At 40.3% G+C, this 24,963-nt stretch overlaps 1 protein-coding gene across 1 annotated transcript in view; it reads right to left on the reverse strand.

The window, feature by feature from the left end:
- Window positions 1-911: 911 nt before the first annotated feature.
- The window catches only part of ASPG (asparaginase), a 44,460-nt gene continuing 20,408 nt past the window's right edge, over window positions 912-24,963 (reverse strand). The window contains exons 6-16 of the mRNA XM_072115913.1: window positions 22,930-23,056; window positions 17,248-17,360; window positions 16,575-16,760; window positions 15,076-15,189; window positions 13,180-13,299; window positions 12,489-12,584; window positions 11,844-12,007; window positions 8,447-8,533; window positions 4,915-5,014; window positions 3,971-4,027; window positions 912-2,061 (exon numbers count right to left, since the gene is read on the reverse strand). Of these exons, the coding sequence (XP_071972014.1) occupies window positions 2,011-2,061; window positions 3,971-4,027; window positions 4,915-5,014; window positions 8,447-8,533; window positions 11,844-12,007; window positions 12,489-12,584; window positions 13,180-13,299; window positions 15,076-15,189; window positions 16,575-16,760; window positions 17,248-17,360; window positions 22,930-23,056 (1,215 nt within the window). The 3' untranslated portion in view covers window positions 912-2,010. The remainder of the gene's footprint in view (window positions 2,062-3,970; window positions 4,028-4,914; window positions 5,015-8,446; window positions 8,534-11,843; window positions 12,008-12,488; window positions 12,585-13,179; window positions 13,300-15,075; window positions 15,190-16,574; window positions 16,761-17,247; window positions 17,361-22,929; window positions 23,057-24,963) is intronic.

A 24,963-nucleotide genomic window follows, 5' to 3' on the forward strand; every position in this document is an offset into this window, starting at 1 on the left:
CTTGGTGACAAAATTATGGCCAAGAAACTCGCAACAGTCACAGAACTGTGGAAGAGACTGGAAGAAGAGTTTCCCAAAATCCCACCAGAGCAGTGTGAGACTAGTGATGTCGCAGAGGTGCTGAAGATATTCATAGCAAAGTCCTGTGCGCATCTTACTGATTGTTGACTGGTGGAACCTTCAGAAGATGTGATCAGTAGCACAGAGAAAGATTATAAATACAAGGTTTGCAAAATAATGGTTTTATGTTGATATACTTTGGTAATTTTTTATAAAACTCTGTTCTAGTGGAATTTTTTTTTACATCCGATGTTGATCAATGGAGAATAAATTATTTCTGGAAAAAAAAATCAAGTGATCATACATTGGGAGTGCATAAATGTATATATAAGAGTATAGAAATGTATGCATGTTATTTTGAAGGGAACCCGCATCATGCCCCCCCCCCCCCCATAGAGAATGGTGTACAGTGTTTTTCAGAAGAAAAAATAGGTTAGATGAAAGTTAAGCTTTCTGTATGCAGAACTATGTCCCTAGTCCTCTGGGAGTGGCCAGTGAGAACTCCCATATCTCCTCCCTGCACCCCCCCCCATGTCGCTTCCGCCCCTTATGACATCATACATGTCCATCCCACTGGCCACCCCCATGGGATTAGGGACGCCACTCTTCATACAAAAACTGTACACTTTGTTCTAACTTTTTTTCTGGAAAAAGACAGTTTTACTATAAAAACTCTTTGGCAATGTGTACACTATTCTCTATGGGAAAGCCAAAAATAGGGCTCCTAAGGGCATGGGGGCCCCATGCAGAAACTTGTTATAGGGTTCACAACGCCCTTAGTTACGCCCCTGATGATTGGGCTAAGTGATAAAACATTGGGTCGGGAGGGGGGGTTGAAAGAAAGCGACACATTTGATTTGATATAACTTTATTGCTAATACTGATTGACACCAAAATTATTATCTCCATGATTGACCATCAACATTCAAGAAACCTTTTTGACAGAATAATACAGATAATATTGCATTTCTACAAGGTGCTTTGTTACGGACACATCTATAGCTGGATTGCTGCTATTCTCAGAAGTCCATCTTGTGCTCCTCCCTGCCCTGAGACCAAAACCTCCTGCTCATAAACAATACCAGCCATTGCAGCATAATTTAACTAAAATGTGCACAGCAACCCGACACACCCATCTCATTCAGTTGCCACAGATTAAAACACACGCCTCACTGAAATGTTAAAATGTAATACAAAAATATTTCTAACTCCTCCTCACGAGCAAGTACTTCACTGGCCATTACACACGATACACAAGCACACATACTGCCGCCGTCACACACACCACAACACAACAAGTACAAGATACTAAACCTACAGGAAATGGAAGACCATTGCTACCTGGTCCTTAAAGAGGGGTCCCCGGACTAGCACCAGCCCGTGTTACCCCTCAGTGACAACCAAACATTAAGATTAGCAGCAGTCACAGACAGGCAGGGCCGCTGAGATAACCAAACAGGGTCATCAAGCAGCGTTTCCCATTCTGTCTCAAGATTATTCAGGTCTTCAGCACAAGGAACCATTGACTCTGAAGTTGGGCAGTTAGAATGTATTAAAGGGGTTTTCCAGAAAATAGACAGCGTTAACACATTCGCAGCCCTAACCTGGTGTTATAGTAGAGGATAGGGGATGATGTAATACCAGACTTGGCCTGTGTATATGAGTGACGTCACATCTGGAAAACTAAGAGACCTTGTAGACCCTTTAAGACCCACTTTTCCATATAGAATAAATTAAAAATAAATGTTTTTATCTTAATACATTTTGGACAGAGCCTCTATTGTTCATAGTTTTAGGTCCCTTTATCGAGACAGCCCCATAAACACATATTCAGACCTAGAACCAGAAACAAGAAAATAAAATGGACGGAGTAGCGATATAAAAGCCCTACAAGAGGAGTTTGTGCTTTGGAGTAGGAATACAATCGGCCATTACAGAATGTATAATGCTTCAGTTACTCAAGTAGCTTTCTTTATCACTTGTGCTGCCATTGAGGAAAACCTGGAACGGTAAAAAGTAATGATAACATTAGATAATGTCAGCATGTGGAAAAACAACACTTTTTCAATAGAAATATAAAAAAAAAATACAATCTAAAAGGAAACCCATCATCAAAATTTACTCTACTAAACTACTAGCCCCCTCCGGTAGGGTACAAAATGTCTTTTCTAGAATTCCCTTTTGTGAAATTCCACTTGTTTACACACCTGTTACAATTACTATTTCAAAGTCACGTGCAAATCAGTAGAGACGTAATTTGCATACGACTATGGGGGTAATCTTTTTTAGGGGTAAATGGGAGAGATTTCACATAGAAAAGAGCTCCAAGAAGGAAATGTCATACCCAACCTGAGGAGTCTAGTAGTTTGATGGGTCTAAACTGGATACAGTGTCCCTTTAAGGTAATGAATGGTCAATGAGACCATATATCCTGGCCGTACAATGGCTCTGCCGTCCTGTTTAGAACGATTTGAGTACAGGACAGTTTACACAAGTCAAAAAAATGTCTGATCAAACTGGATTAGTCAAATTTGTACATTGTATTTTTTTCATTTTTAGGATTTTTGTAGCAGATTGTGTACAGTTTATTTACATGGTACAATCTCATCCATATCTTTGCTTTACCAACTATGTCTCATCCTTGTTGAATCCATAAGGACATACATTAAGCTGATGCTATACAGGGTTCAGGGCCAATGCAAGCACTGGGCATACCTGGGCAAGTGTTGGGGGGCGGGGGGAGTACATAAGTTAACAGGAGACTCTTAGTTTCTGCATTTTTAATGCCACCACTTGAGTTCACTGCAAAGGGGCCCACTGAGGCGCTGTCCCCCAGGGGCCTAACAATACCTGGAGCTGACCCTGACAGGGGACATCCTGAACTGGTGTATCCACATGAAGCAAGATGCCGCCATGTAGCTCCCTCCAAAGCCTGAGTTCTCATGTTCAGTTTTTCTTATGCAGCTTTTAAGCTCCAAAAAGCCACAGAAAACCTGAACATAGAAACATATTCTGCAGGAGGCAGGTGATAGTGTTGCAGAATTTGCACAGAGCAATTAGTAGTGGACTGGGTTTAGTAGAGGGGCAACAGAACAGTTACATTGTTCCTCAGAGCCTAATCCATGACTTCTTTTGGCACATTGGTACAGCTCTTCTTTGCAGCGCTGTAGTGAGGTTTGTGACTGTCGCCTTTCTGGATTGATCCCCCTCCTCCCTAAAGATTATAATGCATCCTAGGTATCAGCGTTCATTATATTGCATCCTAGGTATAAGCGAAGAAGAAAGAATAACAAGGCACAGGGGTGGAGGCCGCTGATAAGCCCTCTGGATAGAGGCTCGATTGTGATGTAGAATTAATATCTATGGGAGTGAAGATTGAGCTGAACTTGTCTTTGGTGAGGACATGTCTGGACAGAGCAGGGGGTGAGAGACAGAATAATGGGAAAGTAATGATGCAGAACATAGTCTCACCTATGGAAGTACAAGTACAGAGGGAGATGATAAATCACAGTATGCAGAGATTCTGACCAGAGAAGTATAGGCCCCACCGATCATCACCAATTGTTACCAGGCATAATATGAAGTTTAATGGCTTTCTAAGTGTTGTAGAAATACCACATTGTAAAATCAGAACTGGATAGGAGCTTTTCTTCAGGCAGCTAGGACGATTCCTTCTTCTGGGTCAAGCAATGATTGACTGGCAAGTAAAAAGAGGTTCTTCAGCAGCTGCATTGTATTGTCCCATTACGGAGATGGTTGTCTCATAACTCAGTGGTAGTTAGGAAAATTCCACAAGTTTCTTCCAAAGGAGAGGTTCTGCAGCAGCCATGACCCTCCAAGTCACACAGAAACAAATCCATTTACAGACTTCCTACACTTATTATAACACATTGAACTCCTGACATCTCACCTGAGCTCTTTTTTGATGAAAAAATTCCATAACTTCTTCGTTCCCCACAGCTTCAGCCTGTAAGTGAATGCATACATGAGCACAGATCACACACACTGGTACATCACATGGGAGATTTATTAGGGACTACACTGGTCACATAACGCAAGATGTGCCTAATTTATTCACAGGAGCCTCTTTGGCAGCCAGTGTGCCAGGCACTGAGCTGGCATACATCTACTCTATAAATTTTTTTTTCCTGGCATAGTAAATTGTAGTAAATCTGTCAAGCTGCGGGAGGGCCCAGCCCCTTTTAATTTAAAAAATCTCAGCAGTGTAAAAGGCAAAAATGTTTGCGCCAAAAAAGGATCGTGCTAAAAGAATCACAACTTTTTGTTGCCAAAAATAGGTAGTATTAAACTAATAAACTTCTATCAACTACAACTACTTCATCAGGGTGGGGCGAGCCTTGTTTGGTTACTACAAGTAGACCAAACAGTGAGGGGAAATTTTTGCTTCACTCTTAGGCTACCCACCCAAACCCACACTTTTCTGGGGCTGAAAGCAGTAGAGCGGTGTGTAATCTATTGTGGAGATGTCTAAAAACGGTCTGTGTGTCATCTGTTTTTGCGGATATGAAAGGCAAATTATATAACTAGTTTGTCCCAAACTATTAAGGGGTCACATGTTTGTGTTACCTATAAACCAATCCACGCATAGGAAAACAACCTTTTGCCATTTCCATAGACTGGGGGATGGGACCATGGGCAGCAATAGGACCCTACTCCTACTATTTCACAGCCTCCACTGGCATCCGTTAAAAACGTGTTCATGTGCATGGGTCCAATGAAAGTTATGTGCCAGTGTGATATCATTAAGGAAAACAGATAGCACATGGATGAAAACATAAATTAATTAAAGATACATAATCTCTAATCCTAGAACACGAACATTGAGTGACTTACTACTTGATATGGAGTCTGCCCATCATAACCAGCTTGTTCCATATCAACTCCAGCCAGCTCCCAAGCCGTCAATCCTTCAACATCTCCGATGGCAGCAAGGCTGTAAGAGCAACGATAACCAGTTATTCACTACAGAGAGAATCTATGAGATATCATTCCAGGCAGAAATGATGGGTTTACGAAGAAAAGCAATCCAAGTTAATGGTCTAACCAGTAACAAAACATGACACCTATCCGAATTTACTCAATAGTTGATACAATACATGTGCGGTTTATGCACTTTAGAAGGGTTAAAAAGTTGCTTTGGCGATGTCCATTGGCTAAACTTGCTGGAACATTTATTGTAAGTTATTAAAGCTTTTTATTGTTATAAATGTTAACTTATTGCACACCATCTGTTCTGTGACTCCAACTCCCATTGTACGACTACAGATGAAGTTTTGCAACAGTAGATAAGAAAATAGCAGCCAGTACTAAAGAGATCACGGAGCTGCCACAACGTGAAGGCAAGAAAGTTTATTTTAATCGGTTTGCCTTTTATATTGTTTACCTATACACTTCCCAATCAATATCAATTAGGTAGGGGGAAAAAACCTCTTAAAACCCCAACCGATCCATTGTAATAAATGACCATACCAGCTCCGTCTGCTGGTGTGCAGCAATTCAGAATGGTACAGCCGCCCATCTGATAATATCAATGGGGGTGTGCTGCAGCACTATTCTGGGCTACAGCATAGCTGATCATTAGGGGTGGTAGGTGTCCAAAATATATGTCCCAAGAAAACCCCCTTAAGGTTGGGAACCTTTTATGCATGCTACAAAAAATAGTTCAATTAAAATTATAACATTAAGCAGATAAATGGGGGTGGGGAGCGACCAATTTTACTCTCTCTGAAATCCTGCACTTTTGCTCACCCTACAAGTGAGAAGTGTATTGGCCGCTCCTGGTAATGGTAATACATTGGCTGTGAGGAGAAGCTGTCAAGGTGTAAGTAACATGTTATTCTAAGATCTAGAGATACTACCACAATAACAAACGGGGTATCAGCCAATCACTGTGACAAAGAAAGAGGAAATTAGAGAAAGTGTCATTGCAAAGGCGACTTATCTGCAGGAAGCAGAAGGATCGGATCAATTTCATGAGATCTGGCAAGGACGTCAGAGACCTCAGCAAGTTTGTGTCCGGTATATAATGCAGTACACTAGATTATATTTTTAAACATTGTCAGAATCGAGGAGGTCACACAAAACGACAACTCAGGGATTCAATTCTGCGTTTAGCCATTTTTAATTTATTCTTGAGAAGCAAAGACTTAAACATCTAGTCCTGCAGGACGTATGCAAAGAAAGGAATACTATATTTATAGCAGACTAGGACATCTAGGATAGGCGACAGATTCACTTTAAAGGAAATCAATCACACAGATTTAGCGTTTTTAACCCAGGCACACGTACACACTGGTATGTGCCCCATGAAACAGGATCTGTCCTTTGTTTAGCATTTAATGGCTGATTTATTGCGAAAAATGACTTTTAAAAATATGCAAATGAGCCTAAAGGGCTCCTGTGTAAACGGTGTTGTTGGCTGCTAATCATTCACACTTCCCTTCACCTGCCAGAGAACCGATGACAGCCGATGGAGCCAGAAGGGGCTTCTGTGACGTACAAAAGGAGTCCCTGAGGCCAATTTTCATATACTTAAAAGTCCTATTTCACAAAAAAAATAAGCCCTTAACAGCTAAATGAAGAAAGGATTAATTTTCATATGGCAAATGCTTCCTTTAAAACTAAATAGATATACGCAAGCGTTGCTTCAATGCTTTATCTTAAGTTTAAAAAGAAATTTTAAAAAATTAGACCCTTGTCAAATGTGTTCACATCTTGAGCACATCAATGCAGTAAATAGTATAGCTGTCCTGTGCCCAAAATGGAAACAAGTTTGGTGACTTTCAGATTTGTTTCCCTAGCCGGACACAGTACTACACATAGTACTCTCTGACTTGTGTGAGTAAATTCCTTCCTTGCCAGGACATCAGACTGAGTAAACCAGTTCCACAGGATGAGCGGAGCATAAAGGCGTGGATAGAGCGTGTGTAAAGGAATGCCAAATGTGAGCCTCTCCCCATAGACACTGCAGGGAATGCAGCAGAAGGAGTGCAAGGTCTGAGCACATGAATATTATCATTAGTGACCCGGCCTGGAATGCACAGTAACTTTTTCTAATCCTCAGTATTGACAGCCCTTCAATGGATCAGCGCACTTGCCTATCTAGGGCACTGACTGCATTTACAAGACCAGGGGTGTGAAAAGCAGTCATCAGGTTACCTAAAAAGAGAGTAAAAAAAAAGTACCATTCATCTGAATGACTGGGTCATCTTTATAGAGAAACGGACTTCCGACTCATTCACTGAAACAAACTTTTCATCTAGGTGTACAATGAAGAGTACTGAACAATGACTTTGAATTGTCACTATAACAACCACCAGGTAGATGGGTAAGGAAATTATGAATTTCTTGATGAACAAGTCGGCAATTTTGGCCCCCTAGAGGCTTATTCTGTGAGCCCTTTCTGGGATCGCTTTCCAAGTCATTTATTAGTCCTTATGATCACTCAAGAAATAGGTTATGGGGAAAAATTACCAATGGTGGCAAGATGGTCAGAAGTGCTCTTACAGGAAATATACCATAAAAATCCATCATGATAAACAAGGGACACTTACTCATAGATCCAGGCACCGGGACTGTGGTCATTTTCTAATATTTGTTATTCATGGCCTCCTTCCTTCTAAAATAAACCTTTAAAATTATGCTAATGAGTCAGCAGGGTTTTAACCAGAGCCCCTTCGTGCTGTAGCTTCCCCGGCTGTTACACTCTCATATTTCCCCCTGGTAACTGGCACTTCCTGTAATCTCACAGCTTCAGCGCAAGTTTCAGCACACAGTAGGAGTGGGGGGAATGCTCCTGTGAAGATGCTGGGAAAATATGCAAAGTTTTCAGGGAAAATCACGCCTCTTTTAGACACCTTGTAGGGCAGCTCCCTTGACATCAAGCGTGACCTACAAGAGGCCTTATGACATGATGTAAGATTAAAACCAAACAAGTATATCTATTCCAGAAGGAACAGACTCCCAACTGTAGACAGCGCTGTTTCAACCCAATTGGGTCTCCTCAGTGCAGCGTAGGGAACTGGTTTGGATGGGTGAGAGGCTTGTGACTAGGATCTGGAAGTAAGAGCTCTCCAGCAGATGGGCTCTGGTAACATATTTTGCCAGAGCCCTTCTGGCTCATTACTATAATTATAAAAGTTGATTTTAAAAGGAAGAAGACCACAGATAACAAATATAAGATTTGATGACTGGATCTATTAGTAAGTGCCACTGGTTTATCATGATGGATTTGGAAAGGCCCCATTCCCATCTGTTATGTGCTGCAAGATTTGGCCAATGGGGTAAACATTTTAGAAGCATTGGAATATCCTGGTGATGTGCAAACATAAAATGCAGTAGGAAACCTCTATATCACTATTTTTACCTGCAAAGCTCAGTGCCACTGTGCTCCAGCTCTTCCCAGGAAAGATGAGCACCGGTCTGACGTAACAGCTTGATCACCTCGATTTGTCTAAAAAAACACAAGAAAATAACCCTTCCATTACTGCACAGCTCATGATCACAAGCAATGAACTCCGGCTGTAACAATGGAGTCTCTTATTGACACAAGGCGCATTGTTCTTCTGCACAGAATAGAATTCTTCAAGTTCAGCAATAAGATCTACTACTAGGACACAGCTGTTTAGAAAACAAAAATAAAAACTTTTTTGTAAACCTAAAAAGAAAAATGTATACATTGTGCCAGAGCTATCAATCACAACAAAAATCTGGCTTAATCTGCAGCAAATAAATTGTTAAATGTAGAACAAGGCATTAAATTAGGAGTTTTAAGTTTGAAGATACTTTTACAACCAGTGCTGGAAAAACAGCAAGGCTTCACAGGGAGTGCATCGAAAATTATACAAATACAACAACATTTTGCCTTTTTTTTCTGTCTTGAATTGAGCCAACTAATAAGAGATGAACAAGATTTATCATTAAGCATTGGATACTTCTGGTGCAATTTAAGACCCTCTACTATAACCTGTGACACATCCACAAAGGAGGTTATCCACCAGCAAAGAAGTGTCAGCTTGGGAAAGCATTGAAGTTGTGTCACAGGACAGTGAGCTTTCCGGAGATACCAGATCACTGTGTTCAGTAATTTCTGACCCTCCCATTCGAAATGAGCATCAGACCGCAAGCACAATCTAGAGCTCTACCCCCGTTATTTGGTTTCTTCTCACATGTATCTAGAATTCATCATATCCATCAATCAGTGAGATAATTGTTGCCTCAACCATTGGACTATCAGATGGGGTATAGGGGTCACTAGACTTGTTCCCAACAGCAGATGATGGGGAACATGAGGATTTTATTTCTGGTAAAGATTAAGCGACCCACAGAAATGTCTGGCAGTGACAGGTTCTCCTCTACTAGTAAAGATCATTAGCCAAAATATGTAGTATTTGGCCTAGTGTTTGGCCTCGTGCTCAATACTACGGAGCTCACAGTGCTGTGTACTAGTTTGTTTGACATTATGATCAGTGGCGCTGTGTTAATACGGTACAGTTTATCAGACTTTAGGATTAGATTCAGAGTCAATTCAATGGTCTATGATATAAAACCAAATTAAGAAGCAATTACACTTGTAAAAAAAGAATTCCAATAATATTCCGCTTCTTTGTTCTAACAGAATACAGGGCTCTTCATTGTCTAATATAATGTACTATCCAATGGTAGAGCAAATCTGCTTTTCAATGCCTCAGCAGGCAGAGAATATAGTGGCTGCGCTGGAGATCTTGTGTAAAGTAAGATCACACACTGTGCCCATCCTTGCCCATGCGTTTGAGTCTGCTATTATGCCATATGTACGGAAGATTAAGAAACTCTCATTCAAGTCAATTTTGCTGTAAAAAGCCCCTTTTACGTAGCACTATTCTGCTTAGTATTATTCATCAGCATTTGTAAGCTAAAAACAGAGTCTTAGGCTCTATGCACACATCCATGTGAGTGGACTTGTGCCACAAGCCGGGTGATGGAGGGGGTAAGCGCTCCTCAATCTTCCCCTCTCCTTAGGGAGCCGAGTGTCTGCAAAGCTGGGCAGGAATAGGACGACTAGTTCATGGCTGCCATTTGCGGACATGTGCATGGAGCCTTATACTGTGTAGATGTTCTTTCTGCCCAGGAACGTGTGTGTACTCGAGCCGCAAACAACAGACCCGTAGTCATCATGTGCATGTGGAGTCCTCTCATCCACTGGTGATATGTGGAAACAACGGCTAGCAACCAGCCATAGATTTTTCTATGATACCCTGCAAGCAAACGTAGCCTATAGAGATGTTATATAGACTCTATTGGCCCTTTTTTGAGGCGAATATTAATTATAATAAAACTATGGTCCTATGCATAAGATATTAGCTGTGTAACATCACTCTATTCACCTTTTCATCCTTTATTTTGAGGCAATTTGTTTTGGTTGTCTCAAAATCACTTATCAGTATATACAGTATGGGTATTGATGTTGTTGTCTAACTGGAGCTCCAAACAATATATACACGTCCCCAAATATAATAAATATACTTACCCCACTTGCTACAAATACAAGAGTGACTCTTGAGTCCCATTTATAAACACGACCCGTGTGTTTTAACTACATGATTATTAAAAGTTAAGTTTTAATAATGCTTGGATATGAACAATTTTGTGCTGTCCTAGGACAGTTTGGAGTATCTTGCTGAGCATTTGATCCTTTTTGTTTTTGATCATGTTCCTGCATCACTATTCACATGAGACACTAAATACATTTAGAGTTCTCTTAGGAAAGAAAATCCTGAGAGGAAAAACAACCAGCCCCTGAATTATATCATTTCACACAACAAGCCCATGCAGGATCCTGTCCTAACATCTCATCTTGGAATAGGTAATGACAGCAGCGTTGTATGGTATCCTGCCCCAGAACAGGAGTGGTACTGATAACTTCCAGAAGGACCTGAGGCGCTGGCTGGGTGTGGCACCAGAGGCCTACTTTCTCACATTAGTAAAGTTCAACTCTTACACAGAAAATCAAGTTTAACCTTTTTACTGCCAATGCCAAATAGAAGGGGAATCAGTCTTCACTTCAGATACATAAGCTCCTCTGAGGTGAGCTGTTTCCTCCTGTTCAGCAATGTGTGTATGGGATTGTCACAAATCCCATACATTACACTGCTACTGTATAACGCTGCGGATTTACCACACGGAAATGCCGCACTGGAAATCCACAGGTATATAGGTAATATAATCTGTACAAGAAAAAAAAAATTGTCCTGAGAATCAGCCTCACACACATAAGTCGATAGTAATTATATGTAGCAAAGAAGCCAATGATTGCTACAGAAAGCATCAAGTGTTTCTGCACTGTGCCGACAGCAGGTTCATTACTAAGGTGGTTCCACCTTTAAGCATCATGTGTCTGTACTTGCCCATTACAAAACCCAACAAAATAAACTTTATTTATACTCCTAGCTCACTTTCTTTTAGACCAATAATAATGACATAGCAGTAATACCCCTACGTAATTACATTTCCGGGTTTCCGGGCAGGAAAAGTACCCGATAGTTCCCCATTCATGAGGTAATGTAAGTTCTTCAACTTTTAGACGACTCTGGATGGTCCTTGAACCTTGTTAACAGACAAATCATGTACAATAGTTTAGTTCTAAACACATTTCAAAACCATTGTGTGAACACGGCCTAAAAGTCAAGGAACGTTCTACATTGCGGTACTCCCCCCATTAGGCCTTGTCCGAAACAAATTAAACCTACACTAGCAAGACATCTTGTGTAGATCCTGACAATTACCTGAACTTTACTGCATTCATCAGTGGGGTGTCCCCATAACGGTCCTTGGCATAGACGGTAGCCCCATTATTCAGCAGATACTGAACCACCTGGTAGTGTCCCTCACAGCAAGCCACGTGTAATGGTGTCCTACCATCATAGTCCTCACTGCTTAGGTTGGCTCCCTGGATGAAATAAAGAAGCAATATAAAAAAAAAAGCTGAAGATACCACGGATTTTCAAATCCCAATAGAGAAGATAACATTAAAAAAAAAAAAAAAACTTTGTGTGTACATGCTCTTCATAGCCATTACTCTTGCATATAACATTTTTACACCCAGTAGCCCCTATTCAAAGGAGCGGATGTAAATCATAGCATAATTGATACTGGGAGCAGTGAAGCAAAGTACCGCCAATGGCTATCCATTTAACACGCTTTTAAACCAAGAGCTGCTGGTAGTAAGCGGCATGCCACCAGTTTATATAGCAAAAAGTTGCAAGCTATATAGATAAAGCGATTGTCCAATAAGTCCCCATTAGATATTTGGTGCATAGGATGCTGCCTGCTGAAACTATGTATATGGTGGTTACAGGAAAATAATCATTTATCGGCATTTGCAACAAACAAAACCTTCCTATACGTTAGTGTAAATAAGTGATCATTACCATGTCCCTTATTGCTTCCAGGGCATTAATATCTCCAGTTTTAGCAGCAGCGCACGCCAGGGCAGGGGTGAGCGCATCTCTCACTGCCTCCAATTCCTGCAGGAGAAAAAAGATAACCAATGGCCTTGATATACTACAACTTCAAATGTGACAATATTGAGTATCTAAAAAAAAAGAAAACCAAACAAAAAAAAAATGTAATTTTCATTCAAGGAAGGTTCAATTGCTGGACATAAGACATTAGGACAATGAATATAAAAGTAATAGAGTCACAAAAAAATCACAATGGGATTCAGGCTTTGGAGAGTTGCAGAGGATAATGACACTGTTATATTTGAAGAAATGTTGATTTTGTGGTTTAAAAGTAAATGTGGATTTTTGTTCATAGGAAAAACGAACAATCTTCCCTTCCCCACAACATAAGTCCTAACCTAAAACTAGGTCTAATTTTCAGAGAAACATGGTAGCAGCAGCTTGCCATGAGAGCGGCAGCCTTGGAGGGGCACAGGAGGAGACATCGCTGGTGACTCCAGTGTACAGTACAATGAATACATCCCCTTGTGCACACAATTACTTGTAGTCCAGACATGGATTTCTCCGCTGGTGCCACTGATAATATGGAGAAAGGAAACTTACTTACATATGAGAAGGTATTATAAAAATGTAACTTGACTTTCCGACGAGACTGTACCTCCTTGCAGCTCACACCAACAGACTTGGCAACGACTTGAATGAACTTGCTGTCTCTCAGGGAGATCTTTGCTCCTGTTGCACTCACAGTCATCTCACCCCTGAGGTTCTCAAACAGCATCTGCAATAAACATGGCTCATATAAGATTACTGGCGTATGGCAGATATCCTTTTCTCATGGTGGTGGCTGAGACTTCACCATTTTATCAGCACGGTGGTGATTTGTATTCAGCAGCGGGTATAGGGAACAGCATCCTAAACCCCATCACTTGTAATACCCTGCAACGTACATGGGCTAAAAATATTGCTAATATATTCATCAAATACATCCTAAATAGGACACATTGGTGGGGGTCCAGTAAGTACGGAAGTTATCCCCAGGTAGTTGTCAGACCAGGTTACTGCAGATCACCTCCTATTCAATTAAGGCTGCAGTAACTCGGCTCCGCCACAACACTTAGCGCAAAGCCGTCTGCTTTTTGCTTGATTCTCCAATTTAAAGGCAACCCCCATCAATGTGATACTGATGACCTATCCTTAGGCTTAGTTATCATTATCTGGCCCTAAAATACCCCTTTATAGAGGACATGTACCCAAGAAGAGAACGCTGATCGCCACATGTTCACATGATTACAGGTCAAAATCATCAGGTTTGGACAACACATTTCTAATGTTTCTAAATCTTAGATATGATTAGTCAATCCCCCAGTGTAGGTCTATTGCCTCTCAGTTCCCATATAAAACTAGGAACCCCACCTAAAGCCACATCCTCTCTACATAAATCCCTACACTCCCCATCCAGCTTAAGTGCAAGGCAACACCTGAAAAACTAGATCATTATCTCTTAGTCCAGTTGGGAATGTATGAATGATATTAATAGTTTCTGTATGCCATGTGTATGTATTATGTACATTTTTAATAGACCTTTTATAAATAGAAATAATGGGCAAAAATAATAGTTTCTAATGGAAAGGTATGGTGGAGAAATGTCAAGTAGAGGCAAATCCTAGAAACTGTTTCCAATACCCATGAAGATCAGTAACTTTCTGGAAGTCAGAAAAGTTAAAATAACATTTGTTTTGGTTCCATCTTATGTTACCGAACAAGTATATGCATTACCATGACAGCCCACAAATATGAGTAATGCTGCATTTCTCTTGTTGTGACCCTCATCCATGAATTAGACACTTGTTGCCAGGTTCCTCTTTACAGATTACAGCTGATCAATGAGGATCCCACCAACATAATATACCGTAGTAATCCCTTCTGACAAAAAGGGATCCAGAACTGGCAGCTCCATTCCGTAGAATTGCTACTTTCTGCCCACTCATATATTGTACGTTATGTTCTCTTCAAGGCTTAAGCATACAAATTCATTTCATGAACAAAACAGCAATAAAGTCTGAGAAATCTGATACCAGCACTCTTTAATAAAGAAAAATTGTATTAAAAAAAAAACACAATAAAATATGTATAGGCTTTTATGAAGATGGGTGATTTATGGAGAGAACCACATTATTAAATAGAAAAAATAGGAACAACTTTTTGCAGAAAGACAGTCACCGCTACAATAAAACCTTGAGCAGGATTTTTAGCCTGTCATACATTCGGAAATAAGCAGGATGGGGGCACATTTGATATTATGACGTTTTGTTCAAAGATACCTGAAAGGGCTTTATGGAATAGAAACAATATTTTACTAATAGCATCTATGAGACAGCGTAAAGTTTCACCCTGCAAAAGTCAAAAGATGCACCAAATTCATCACACAGATGCTAGAAATTGGGCACACAGGGTGCAAGCTTTACTCATTTCTAATACAAATCAGTGATACATTATTCAGAACTGACCTGAGGATGTGACATCGTGGAAGGCACAGTCTGTGGGTAACACGTACCTGTTTTTTCTGCTCTTGTGTGAGATGAGTTTTGCCCAGAACATAGGACAATTTTGCTAGTGCGGCCTCTGGAGTCAAATCGCATCCTGGTATCACTCCGACCACAGTAAGAGCCTGCATAGGAAGAACAGGAAAAGTATTAGTAACCTGGTTGCTAGAACAAAAGATATGAAGTTGGGGTGAATTGTACTTTGTAGGGGCACACTTTATTATTTGATGCAATACATTCAGAAGCTGGAAAATAAAAAATCCAAAATGTGGTAAGTTAAACAAAAGGTGTGAACTTTCCTTACAGATTGTATTTTAAGGCTTTCACTGTGAGGTCCCTATGAGACATTCCCCTGTGAGCCTTCTACATACATGTACATGGGGATCTGGCGGCTGAGCACTGTGACTCTCTAGGAGACGCAAGTCTATGAGGACATATTTATCTAGATGGAGAGATGATCACAACTAAAATGAAGGGGTGGAAGTAATCTGTTGGGGGTGTTTAGGCACTTGACCTATCAAAGTATGTGACATTTCAGAGGTTTCCTGAAAGGAGCTACCCTTAAAGCTTTCATTACAGCTACCTGAAAACCCCCTTGAAGTCCTGCTGCATGTTTGCCTTGTCACACAGCAACAACCTGGAAACATCGTTATAATTAAAGGGTGTTTAGCCAGGACTGTGCCGCCTGTTGCTGCCACAAACTTCATTGTAATGGAAACAACCAGTAATTAAAAACACAGAGCAAAAAACATTTAAGATTCTATCACTCAGAGAGGAAAGTATCCAGTCACATTGATGAAAAATAATAGCTCCTTAAAATAGTCTACCTAGAGGTGTCTCCTTTAATTGTGGGCTACAGTATCATGGTGCCAAAAATAAAGAGAACCATTCCCTTTGTTCATACAGTTCTATCTGGTGGTAGCCCACTATATTACAGGGGGAGAGGAGCAGATTCAAGAAAATGAATGTTTGGTCACAAAAATTCTGCTGTTTTTTAGACTTAAAGAGTTCTATTAAAGGGGCTTTCCCACAAAGGGAAGTTAGGCCCTATCCACAGGATAACTTGCCTTCGTGAGAAACCCCTTTAAGTGATATCTAACTTAATGCAATTATACTGGGCAGAATGTTGATCACCAGAACCAGGGTCATCCACTGGAACTGTGACAACAGAAAGAAGAGAGAATTGAATTGGTTATACCGAATCTTTTCCCCGCTATGTCAACACATTCTGCTACAATCTGCTCAGCACCTCCTGCTCTATAACATGTTGTCTGCAGATAAGACACTGTGTACGTGGTATCTGATCTGCGTGCAGCATATACAGAGCATAAGGAGATGGACAGACTGTACAATCTTCTTCGCTCCTCCTGCTCTATAGCAATCTTCCACAGATAAGGCAAATGTTGCTTTCTTAGTGTATTTGTATGCAACACATAAATGCATTTGACCCCCCCCCCCTCCCCCGCACACACACACACGCAAAAAAGTAGAATTTGTGACATATACATACCTTTCCAGTTGCATAAGATTCAGAGACAGAGCCCCGTAAACATTGCGTGCAGTTAATAATTGCCACACCACGGTCCGTGGCTGCCTTCAGTTCTTGCAGCAAGTCAACCCGGCAATCTGGGGCATTGCCTGTGCCATAGGTCTCAAGCACGATGCCCTCCATGGGGGGCTGAAGAAATGCCTTCACCTGTACAATGAATGACAGTACATTTAGATTCAAGGACCAAGCAGGTTTGTGTGTTTTGAAGTCTAACAATTGCTTTTGTAAAGATCACTGCGGTTATCTTCTCTCCTTGCTATTGTGTCAACACATTCCTCAATGCTGCAAAACAGCAAACTAAAAAAAAACTTCAGCATTCATAGTGGTGGTCATACTTGCTGATGATCAATCAAGAGCATTTGCCTTCTTAGTTCCTATTTAACAGTAATCATGTGCTTAGGTTTTTATCACACTGCTTCTGCAATTTAGCTTTATATAGAGATAAATCACAAAACAATGACATTTCTATATTTTTTCTTGTTCAATCATAGGTTGTATTTACCTAATACTAGGAGCTCAAAAAGATCAAATTATTTTTATTATGCCTTGACCAAAAATTTACAGTGGGTGCACTTTATTATTATTGTATAAAAATTCATTTACTTCCACTCTTCCAATAGAGTAGGATACATACGGTGGCAGCTGTGATCCCTGGGAATATTCGGAGCAGGCCTACATTTCTGTTCATGTCTGTGTGCACGTGGAACTTCTTTGTAGTGTTTGCTCTCCAGACGGTCTCCCAATTAACTAGATAAATAAGAACACTCAACATTCAGTCCAAGCAAGACAGAGCTCACAAAAGGGTCACTTTTCTATTCATAGACTACCTCAAGATGCTTAAAAAAGGGATTTGCTATGCAGAAAACAACATGAACAACAGAGATATGATTATTTGACCAATGCCAGACGCATTAGTATAATAATATTAATAATAAGAGCATTTTTTCTGCATCACAATGTTAATTTTGACGACTTTGTGCATTTTATCAATATATACATCGATTGAAATATCTATATCTATCTAAATCTATACACACATACACCTAAAAAAAAAAACTGTCAAGTAAGAGAAGATACATATACTGATGCGTTTGCTGATTTTTCTCATTGACAAAATGGCATTTGAAACAAAACAAAAGAGGACATAGAGATCGGAATCTCTCAGTCTATAACTTTAGAACTAGGAGGCTAGGTTTACACCACATTCTGTGGAGAAGTAAGATTTTTTTTTTGTAAGTGGAATTAAACCTTTGAAGCTACTTTTTATTCACATGAATGAATAGAGCAGGTGATAATTGAACACTTTGTGAATAACTTAAATAATTTAAACAGGCTCTCTATGCCTTTTTTTTTGCTCCTCCTTTCTTCTGTAGTGAGCTCGTCTATATACCAAAGAGATATAAAGACAGGAGGCTAATGAATTACTCATTTTATATATTTCTATCCAGGGACTGTCTGTAAAGTAATGAGGACCATTATCCAGTTCCTTTCTAAGATGTCAGTGGTATACAGAACAGAAAGTTGATTCACACAAAAAAAAGGAAGAAAGGCAGGAGAAAAAGATGCAGATACAGATACAGAACGGTACAGATTTCTTGAATAAAGTATAATATAACATTTCCTATTATCTGCACTACTGATTTATACAATTTTGTAAACAGTTTAATTACACTTTAAAGGGGTTTTCCCACGAATCAAAAGATAGGGCCTAACTTGCCTTGATCGGTGGGGGTCTCAGTGATGAGGGTCCAATGGGATCCCAGTTACCTCAGTCTGACCCCTTGTCGCTCCATGAAATTGTCGAGCACCAAGAGACCCCCAAAGACCCATAATGGAGTCTAAGATATACTACAGCTATGGCCTTGATGTGTCACTTCTAGAAAAATCCAAAATTCTGTGATACTTGTTGCTCTAATAACAGTTATTAAGTTCTCTTCTCTCGGTATTGATGAGCGGTAACTGTGGTGGGTACACTGATGGCAGGGTGAGATTTTGGTAGCTGCTTTAAGATAAAGGACAGGGTGCAAGGACCACACACGCCTGAGATCAGTCTCCTACCCCTCTGTAGTCAGTGGAATTGACCTTGGTTCAGCCATCTGCCACTGACAGGGCAACAGTGGGACACAGTTATAGTGCTCCCAGCTGTCTGGGTGCAAGTCCGCAATAAATCTATTGCAGGTGGGAGCTCCGACTTCTCTGCCTAGACTGGCGGAGTTAAGATGGCCGCCATTCGTGTCACTCTCAGCAGGCGATTGGCGCTCCTCCAGATGCTGACACTGTCAGGTAATAATGTTGGAGCATCAAGAAAAAAGCAACAGCATCTGAAGGCAGGGGAACTCTGCTGCTGAATGCATGGTGTGAACAGCGGCTCTCATACCTCTGTTAGTGAAGAGTAACTGTATGGGGTGTTTATTTGTAAATTAATCAAATGTAGAGATTTAACTTTTTTTACGTAATATAAAAACAAGGTGTGAGCCTGGCCTTATAGCAGTAAGAAGACTTTCTTGTAGCTGTTCTTATTTCTCTGCTTTCAATGAGAACATGCACTGCCTTTAAATAACCACAAAACCAGATTGCATGAGTAGAGATGAATACAAGAAAGGTGGAACATGACGAACACAGAGATCCCAGCCTTTGTGTTCTAGCCAGCTGCTCATATACTTACCCAAAGTACAATAGACACAACTATACATAGTACAAAGAGCTGCGTGATATGCAAGAGGCCTAACTGGTCGTAGAAGTACAACGCTATTATATAACCATACTAAAAAGGGAAAGCTTTACAGGTTTTAATGTCTCGTTATGTACATGACAGAGCTGTACACATCCACCATGATGTGAAATATAGGGCCCATATTGATTGCTATTATGGGTAAAATAAGATGTCATGTCATAAATCGTAAGAAACAGTATAAACTGGAATGTGAAAAGAAAATAATAGTAGATACAAAAATTAGATGTTGCAAAAAACAAAGCAAAGGCAGTGGGTTTTAGATTTTTTCCAATCACCAACAAACAATCTCAGCTCTGCTACATCTTTATCATTTTCGTCTAATGACATACAACATGTAACCTGATACGGCTTATGTGCATATCTCAGTTACACTCCCTATAGGCTGTCACAGTTACTCCCTAGAAGATGGAATCCATTATAAAAAAGCAAAATTACCATCGCCCACATATATTACCAAAACATCAAACCCTCCTACGCTTACAGCTCAGCTTCAGCCTAGGTGATGGATACAGTCAGAGGCTTTGATGGATAAAATGCATCTATTAAAGCAGTTTACAAGCAGAACGTTCTGCTCTCCTTACAATGTTTTATAAGCAGGATCCATATTGTTTTGCATCTGTTCATTGCTTTAGTTACTTTTCGCAACCTGGAGTTAATGGACACACTTTCCAGCCAAAAATATTTCCACAGGAAAGTCTCATCTGCGCAGCGTTAGAAGAATTCTTAAAATAACAACTCCCTAAGGAGTGGCGCATCCACTCAGTTATGAAATCAGACTAGATCGGTGGCTTTTAAATGACAGCTCATCATAGGCCAAGCAAGCAGGACACAAAAAAAAACAGGTTTAAAGGGACACCATCACTAGCTTATTCCCACGTAGGATATGAAATATCTTTTCTAGCATTGAAACTTATGTTTCAATGCTCTCTCTCATATTTACCTCGCTATTGCGTGAGATGTGTCACTTTTAGAGTGTAGGGGGAAGCGTCACATTAAACGCCCTAATATATTGTTCTATAGTACCCACAGTTGTTGTTATATTAAAGATAAGAATTTCATCTTTCAGAACACCTTAAGCTTTTGGTTCTGGGAGTTGAACTGGAGATTAACAGTTAACGAAATTAGACCTACAGATAAAGATCCATTTACCACCTTTTATTTAACATACCCGATAAAGTACTTATCTTTAATATGACATGAAATGCATGATTCTAGGAATCATGGAACCAAAAGACACAGGTGTCCTCCTGCAACCTCTTAAAGTGATTGATCTCTGGCCAAATATTACTCTTACGCTCATTTGCATAGATTGTAGTGGAATTTATTTTTTAAAGTTACCTTGGCACGCTTTCACATTAAGAAAAAGGAAATTCTAAAAAGACATCTTTTTACTAGGAGTACCCTCTGGTAGGGTAATAGGGTCAAATCTGGTGACAGCTTCCCTTTAATGATTTCAGGAACAATGACTTGAATACAAGATTGCAGAAGATCCTTGCAGAAGAGGTATGAGGATCTAGATTTAACGTAGACTAGAGACTAGTTGCCCCAATCAACATTGTTTTGTGGGACCAGGCCCCTTTCTAATGTGTATGGGTACCTACTTATTCTTTGTCCAGTTACGGATTGGGCTGTTTTATTTAACAAAGGCCAATTATTTTTCTTTTCGATAGGTAAAGCCTCTGCCATTGTTTTTGGGAAGCATATTTTCCTATCCCCATAATAAACACATTCATGTGTATGGGGGTAACATCACACCCCAATACTGCAGGGATCTGTGACCATGTTGTAATCTTTCTCAGCAATGCCCTTAGTACATGCATGTTGCCGATCCACTATGCAGAACCAGCATTTCCACTTCTGATGGAATTCTTCTCACATTTTCAGGCCGGAGCATACAGGGTAATCTTCAGTATTTCATTGTTTATCATAGAAGTTTTGTAAAAATATGATTTTTGCTCCTTTACAATAGGTGTTTTCATGAAGCTTGTGTCTCATATCAATGTCTTAGATTAGCAAAGCGTTGTCCAAAGTATGCTGTGCAGTCATATTCTAAAGATTAGGGACCTCCTACCATTACGCTCTAGGGTTCTGAATTTAAAGGAAATCTACCATTTGTTTTAATGCATTGTGAACCAAACATACCTTAAGAATGCTGCAGCTACACTGATGCAGAAACATATTTTGTTTAATCCCTGAACCGAGAGGTTTTGCTGAAAAAAAACATTATAAAATTATGATAAAGAGTCTGCCGCTCCTGTAGCTGCCCCAGCGCTCTCCTCACTCGAATTATGCACTGCTTCAGCCCTGTCCTGCCCAGCATAAGCAGAGAATACGCCATCACTGTTGTCCCTGACAGGCAGAAGTAATCAATTGCTGCACCACCACCCAATCCCCAGCTACTGTGTATGAGGGATCCAGCTCAGGTTGATTAGTCGTGTCTGGACAGTTCAGAAAGCTCCATGTGTAATGCTTTTATGTAGGCACCCAGTTTTCCTAAGTTCCTGAATTTTATAATTGTTTTTTGAGCAAAACCACTCGGATATGTTTCTCCATCAGTGTAGCTACAGCATTCTCAAGGTATGTTTGGTTCACAATGCATAAAAACATTTGTTAGATTTCCTTTAAACATTTATATTTCCCAAGAAATAAGTCTGATATGGTGCATCAGCCTCATCTTTGGTGTTGTTAAAGCCTGGATGAAAAGTCAAGTACCCCCAAACTTCAATGCGCATGCGGCAGAGTGCAACAGGGGTGTACTACTGAATCACTGAGAGCTACAGACTGAGGAAGGTATATATATATATATATATATATATATATATATATGACACCAAACCACAGGTCCATAAGGAGTAGTGGGTGCTTTATTGTTCCAAATCATTCCAACAGCTTCCCTTTATAGGAGTTTGGAGGCTGAGATACCAGAGCCCCAGCCAGTGGGAACCTAAACCAATGAATTCATAAGGTGGTCCCTTACCTCAGTCTGGAGCTCCCCGTGTCTGTGCACAGTCACACAGTGAATACGACACCCCGTCTTCACCAAACGTGTGCCATTGGTACAGCGTTTGTGCAATGAAGCCAGGGTATAGTGCAAACACGGGAAGCAACACAGATGAGGCACACGGGCAAGTATAAAGGGTTTAGTTGTTTGTTTTTTTAAATAGTGGGCACAGAGGGACGATTTTAGACCATAAACCACCGGTCCATAAGGATCTTTGGGCGATGTATTGTCTCAAATCGCCCTGACAGGTCCCCTTTACGCAATCTGTTGCAGAATATCTGTCCCAGGTGAATGAGAGGCTAAATATCTAAAAAAAAAAAACTAGCAAGGATAGTACAGAGAGTTTATATAGTAACCAAAATACATTAGCCTCTGATGTTTGAAAAAGTTCCAGAATATGAATATTCCCAGTGTGGGCTCTGGAACAGGGAATTCCCTCTATCATAAGAGTAAAATCAATAAAAAGAGGGTCTGTGTTGTAGAGGGCTTGTCCAGTTTTTATGACTTTGCTCAACTTCCGCTCACAGAGAGACTCTCACATGTGGGATAAATTACAGGGATTAAATGGCTGCGCAGCTTACCTGTAATATCAACTTCAGCGTTGGCAAGTGGAGGCAAGTTGGGAGATGTGAACGCATTGAAACTTCCAGCATCCACCTTAGTCACCCGGTTTCCCCTGTAGAGCTTGTGATGAAAATACAGACACACCTGAGAAAATGAGCAAAGAAACAAGTCAGAAGAACAAAACCAGTGTTCAGACATGACAGACCTGCCCTGTAATATGGGGAATCAGGAGGAGCCCATAGTAATAGATACCCCAGGAGGCCCCATAGATTACAGTGACAGATGGAAACAAGAACAATCGGGACCCATAACTGATGCAAGCGATTCACCATTTCAGAACTGCTCCCAAATCTCATGTCTAGGTAGATAATACTGTACTCAGAATTCCCAAACCAACATTAAAAGCGGTTGTCCAGAAGTAGCAAAATGAGGCTATGCCTGGTACCACTGTATGAACATACCCTTATAGAGAGCAAAACTGGCTTTGGAGAACCTGTCAGGTCCTGCAATACACAGTGAACTGGCCGATTTGAATGGGCTTAAAGGGATTCCATGACCAAATTTTACCTCAGTAAACTACTAGCCCCTCTGAGTAAAAATGTCCTACCTAGAATTTCCTCTCAGCCATTTCCCTATTAAAAAAAATATATATATATCACCTCTAAACTCACTTACAAATGTGCTGAGAAGAGTCATATTTTGTTTCAGGTTGCAAGGGGAGTGTCACTTCAGGCGCCCCTACGTACAGTACCTAGAATCAGCTCTCCGATTCTGTATATGAATAGGCATTTGAAAACGCGGAACTGGATCTTTATCTGCAGCTTGCATTTCCAGCTAAGAATTTACCTGCCTGTATCTCTGGTTCTGTAGCTTGATTTGTAAGAAAAATTAGATTCTTGTATTTAATATGACATCAAAAACATGTTTCGAAGCAGAGATAAGAGCTGAAATGGCACTACCTCTCCAGCCTCTAAAAGTGACTCTTTTCCGATCATTTTTTCAGGTAAATGGTTGATCTTTCATATAAAAGAGAGAATTCTAGAATGGATATTTCACCCCCTACATGAAGGTGCTAGCAGTTTAGTGGGATAAAATCTTGTGACATGTTCCCTTTCTTTTCATCTTGGGTGGGACTGCAGGCACGCAAATATCTTTACATACAGACAGTTGCTAGAAGTCTTGTCAAACAGCTCTTATCATATAAATTGTCCTTAGGACGTGTTCCTGGATATATTAAAACTGTTTTCTCTTACTGTATATGAATAATTTTGGTTCGGCTTACCTGGACACTTGGTATACACTGTTTTTGTGGCCTTTTACATATCCAAAACGTTTAATAATCTTGTATCTGTGTTATATGCAGCGCTTTTATTCCTGTCTTAAGAAAGGCCCTACAAGGCTGAAACTGTAATCCCTCACATAGATTACACTTTTTAATCTGAGGCCATTGTAAATGTGACGTTTTATTCTTTCTCTGGTGCACTGCACATCTCTATATGGGCTGAATTCTACTCGCTTTAAACCAATTATAGATTCTAAATGTTACTCTGACATCAATAATGCTTTACATTTAAAAAAATGAAATAATCTCACATAGATAATTCACACAAATGGCTCTTTGTACGATGGCGTCGATTCCAGAATGACAAAGTTAAACGGCACATAACAATATGCGATCCATCTCCCGGTATAACAGGGCAGGTTGTCAGTGGCTGGCCTGTACACATAGAGCACAATTATCACAGGCCGTGTGTTGTGGAGCGAGGGTGACATTTACATACGGAGCGCAGCGGGAGAGGACGGGCTTTGTCTGTATCTGTGTGTACAGCGTTTAATGCTGCTTATGACTCTAATCCATATAAATACTGTACACACATTAACAGGGAACAAACACAACGTACGTGCAACATTTAACTACAGGATATTCTATCCGAAGCATTCATTACATCTCCTCCACAGTGCGACTCCTCCACACAATCACAAGTAAATGGGAAGGAATGATCAAAGGTTAGTTCTTTCCAATGGGATCGGTCCCTTGAATTGAGGGACAA

Source organism: Engystomops pustulosus, chromosome 7 (genome assembly GCF_040894005.1).
Source record: "Engystomops pustulosus chromosome 7, aEngPut4.maternal, whole genome shotgun sequence".
NCBI classification, from domain to species: Eukaryota; Metazoa; Chordata; class Amphibia; order Anura; family Leptodactylidae; genus Engystomops; species Engystomops pustulosus.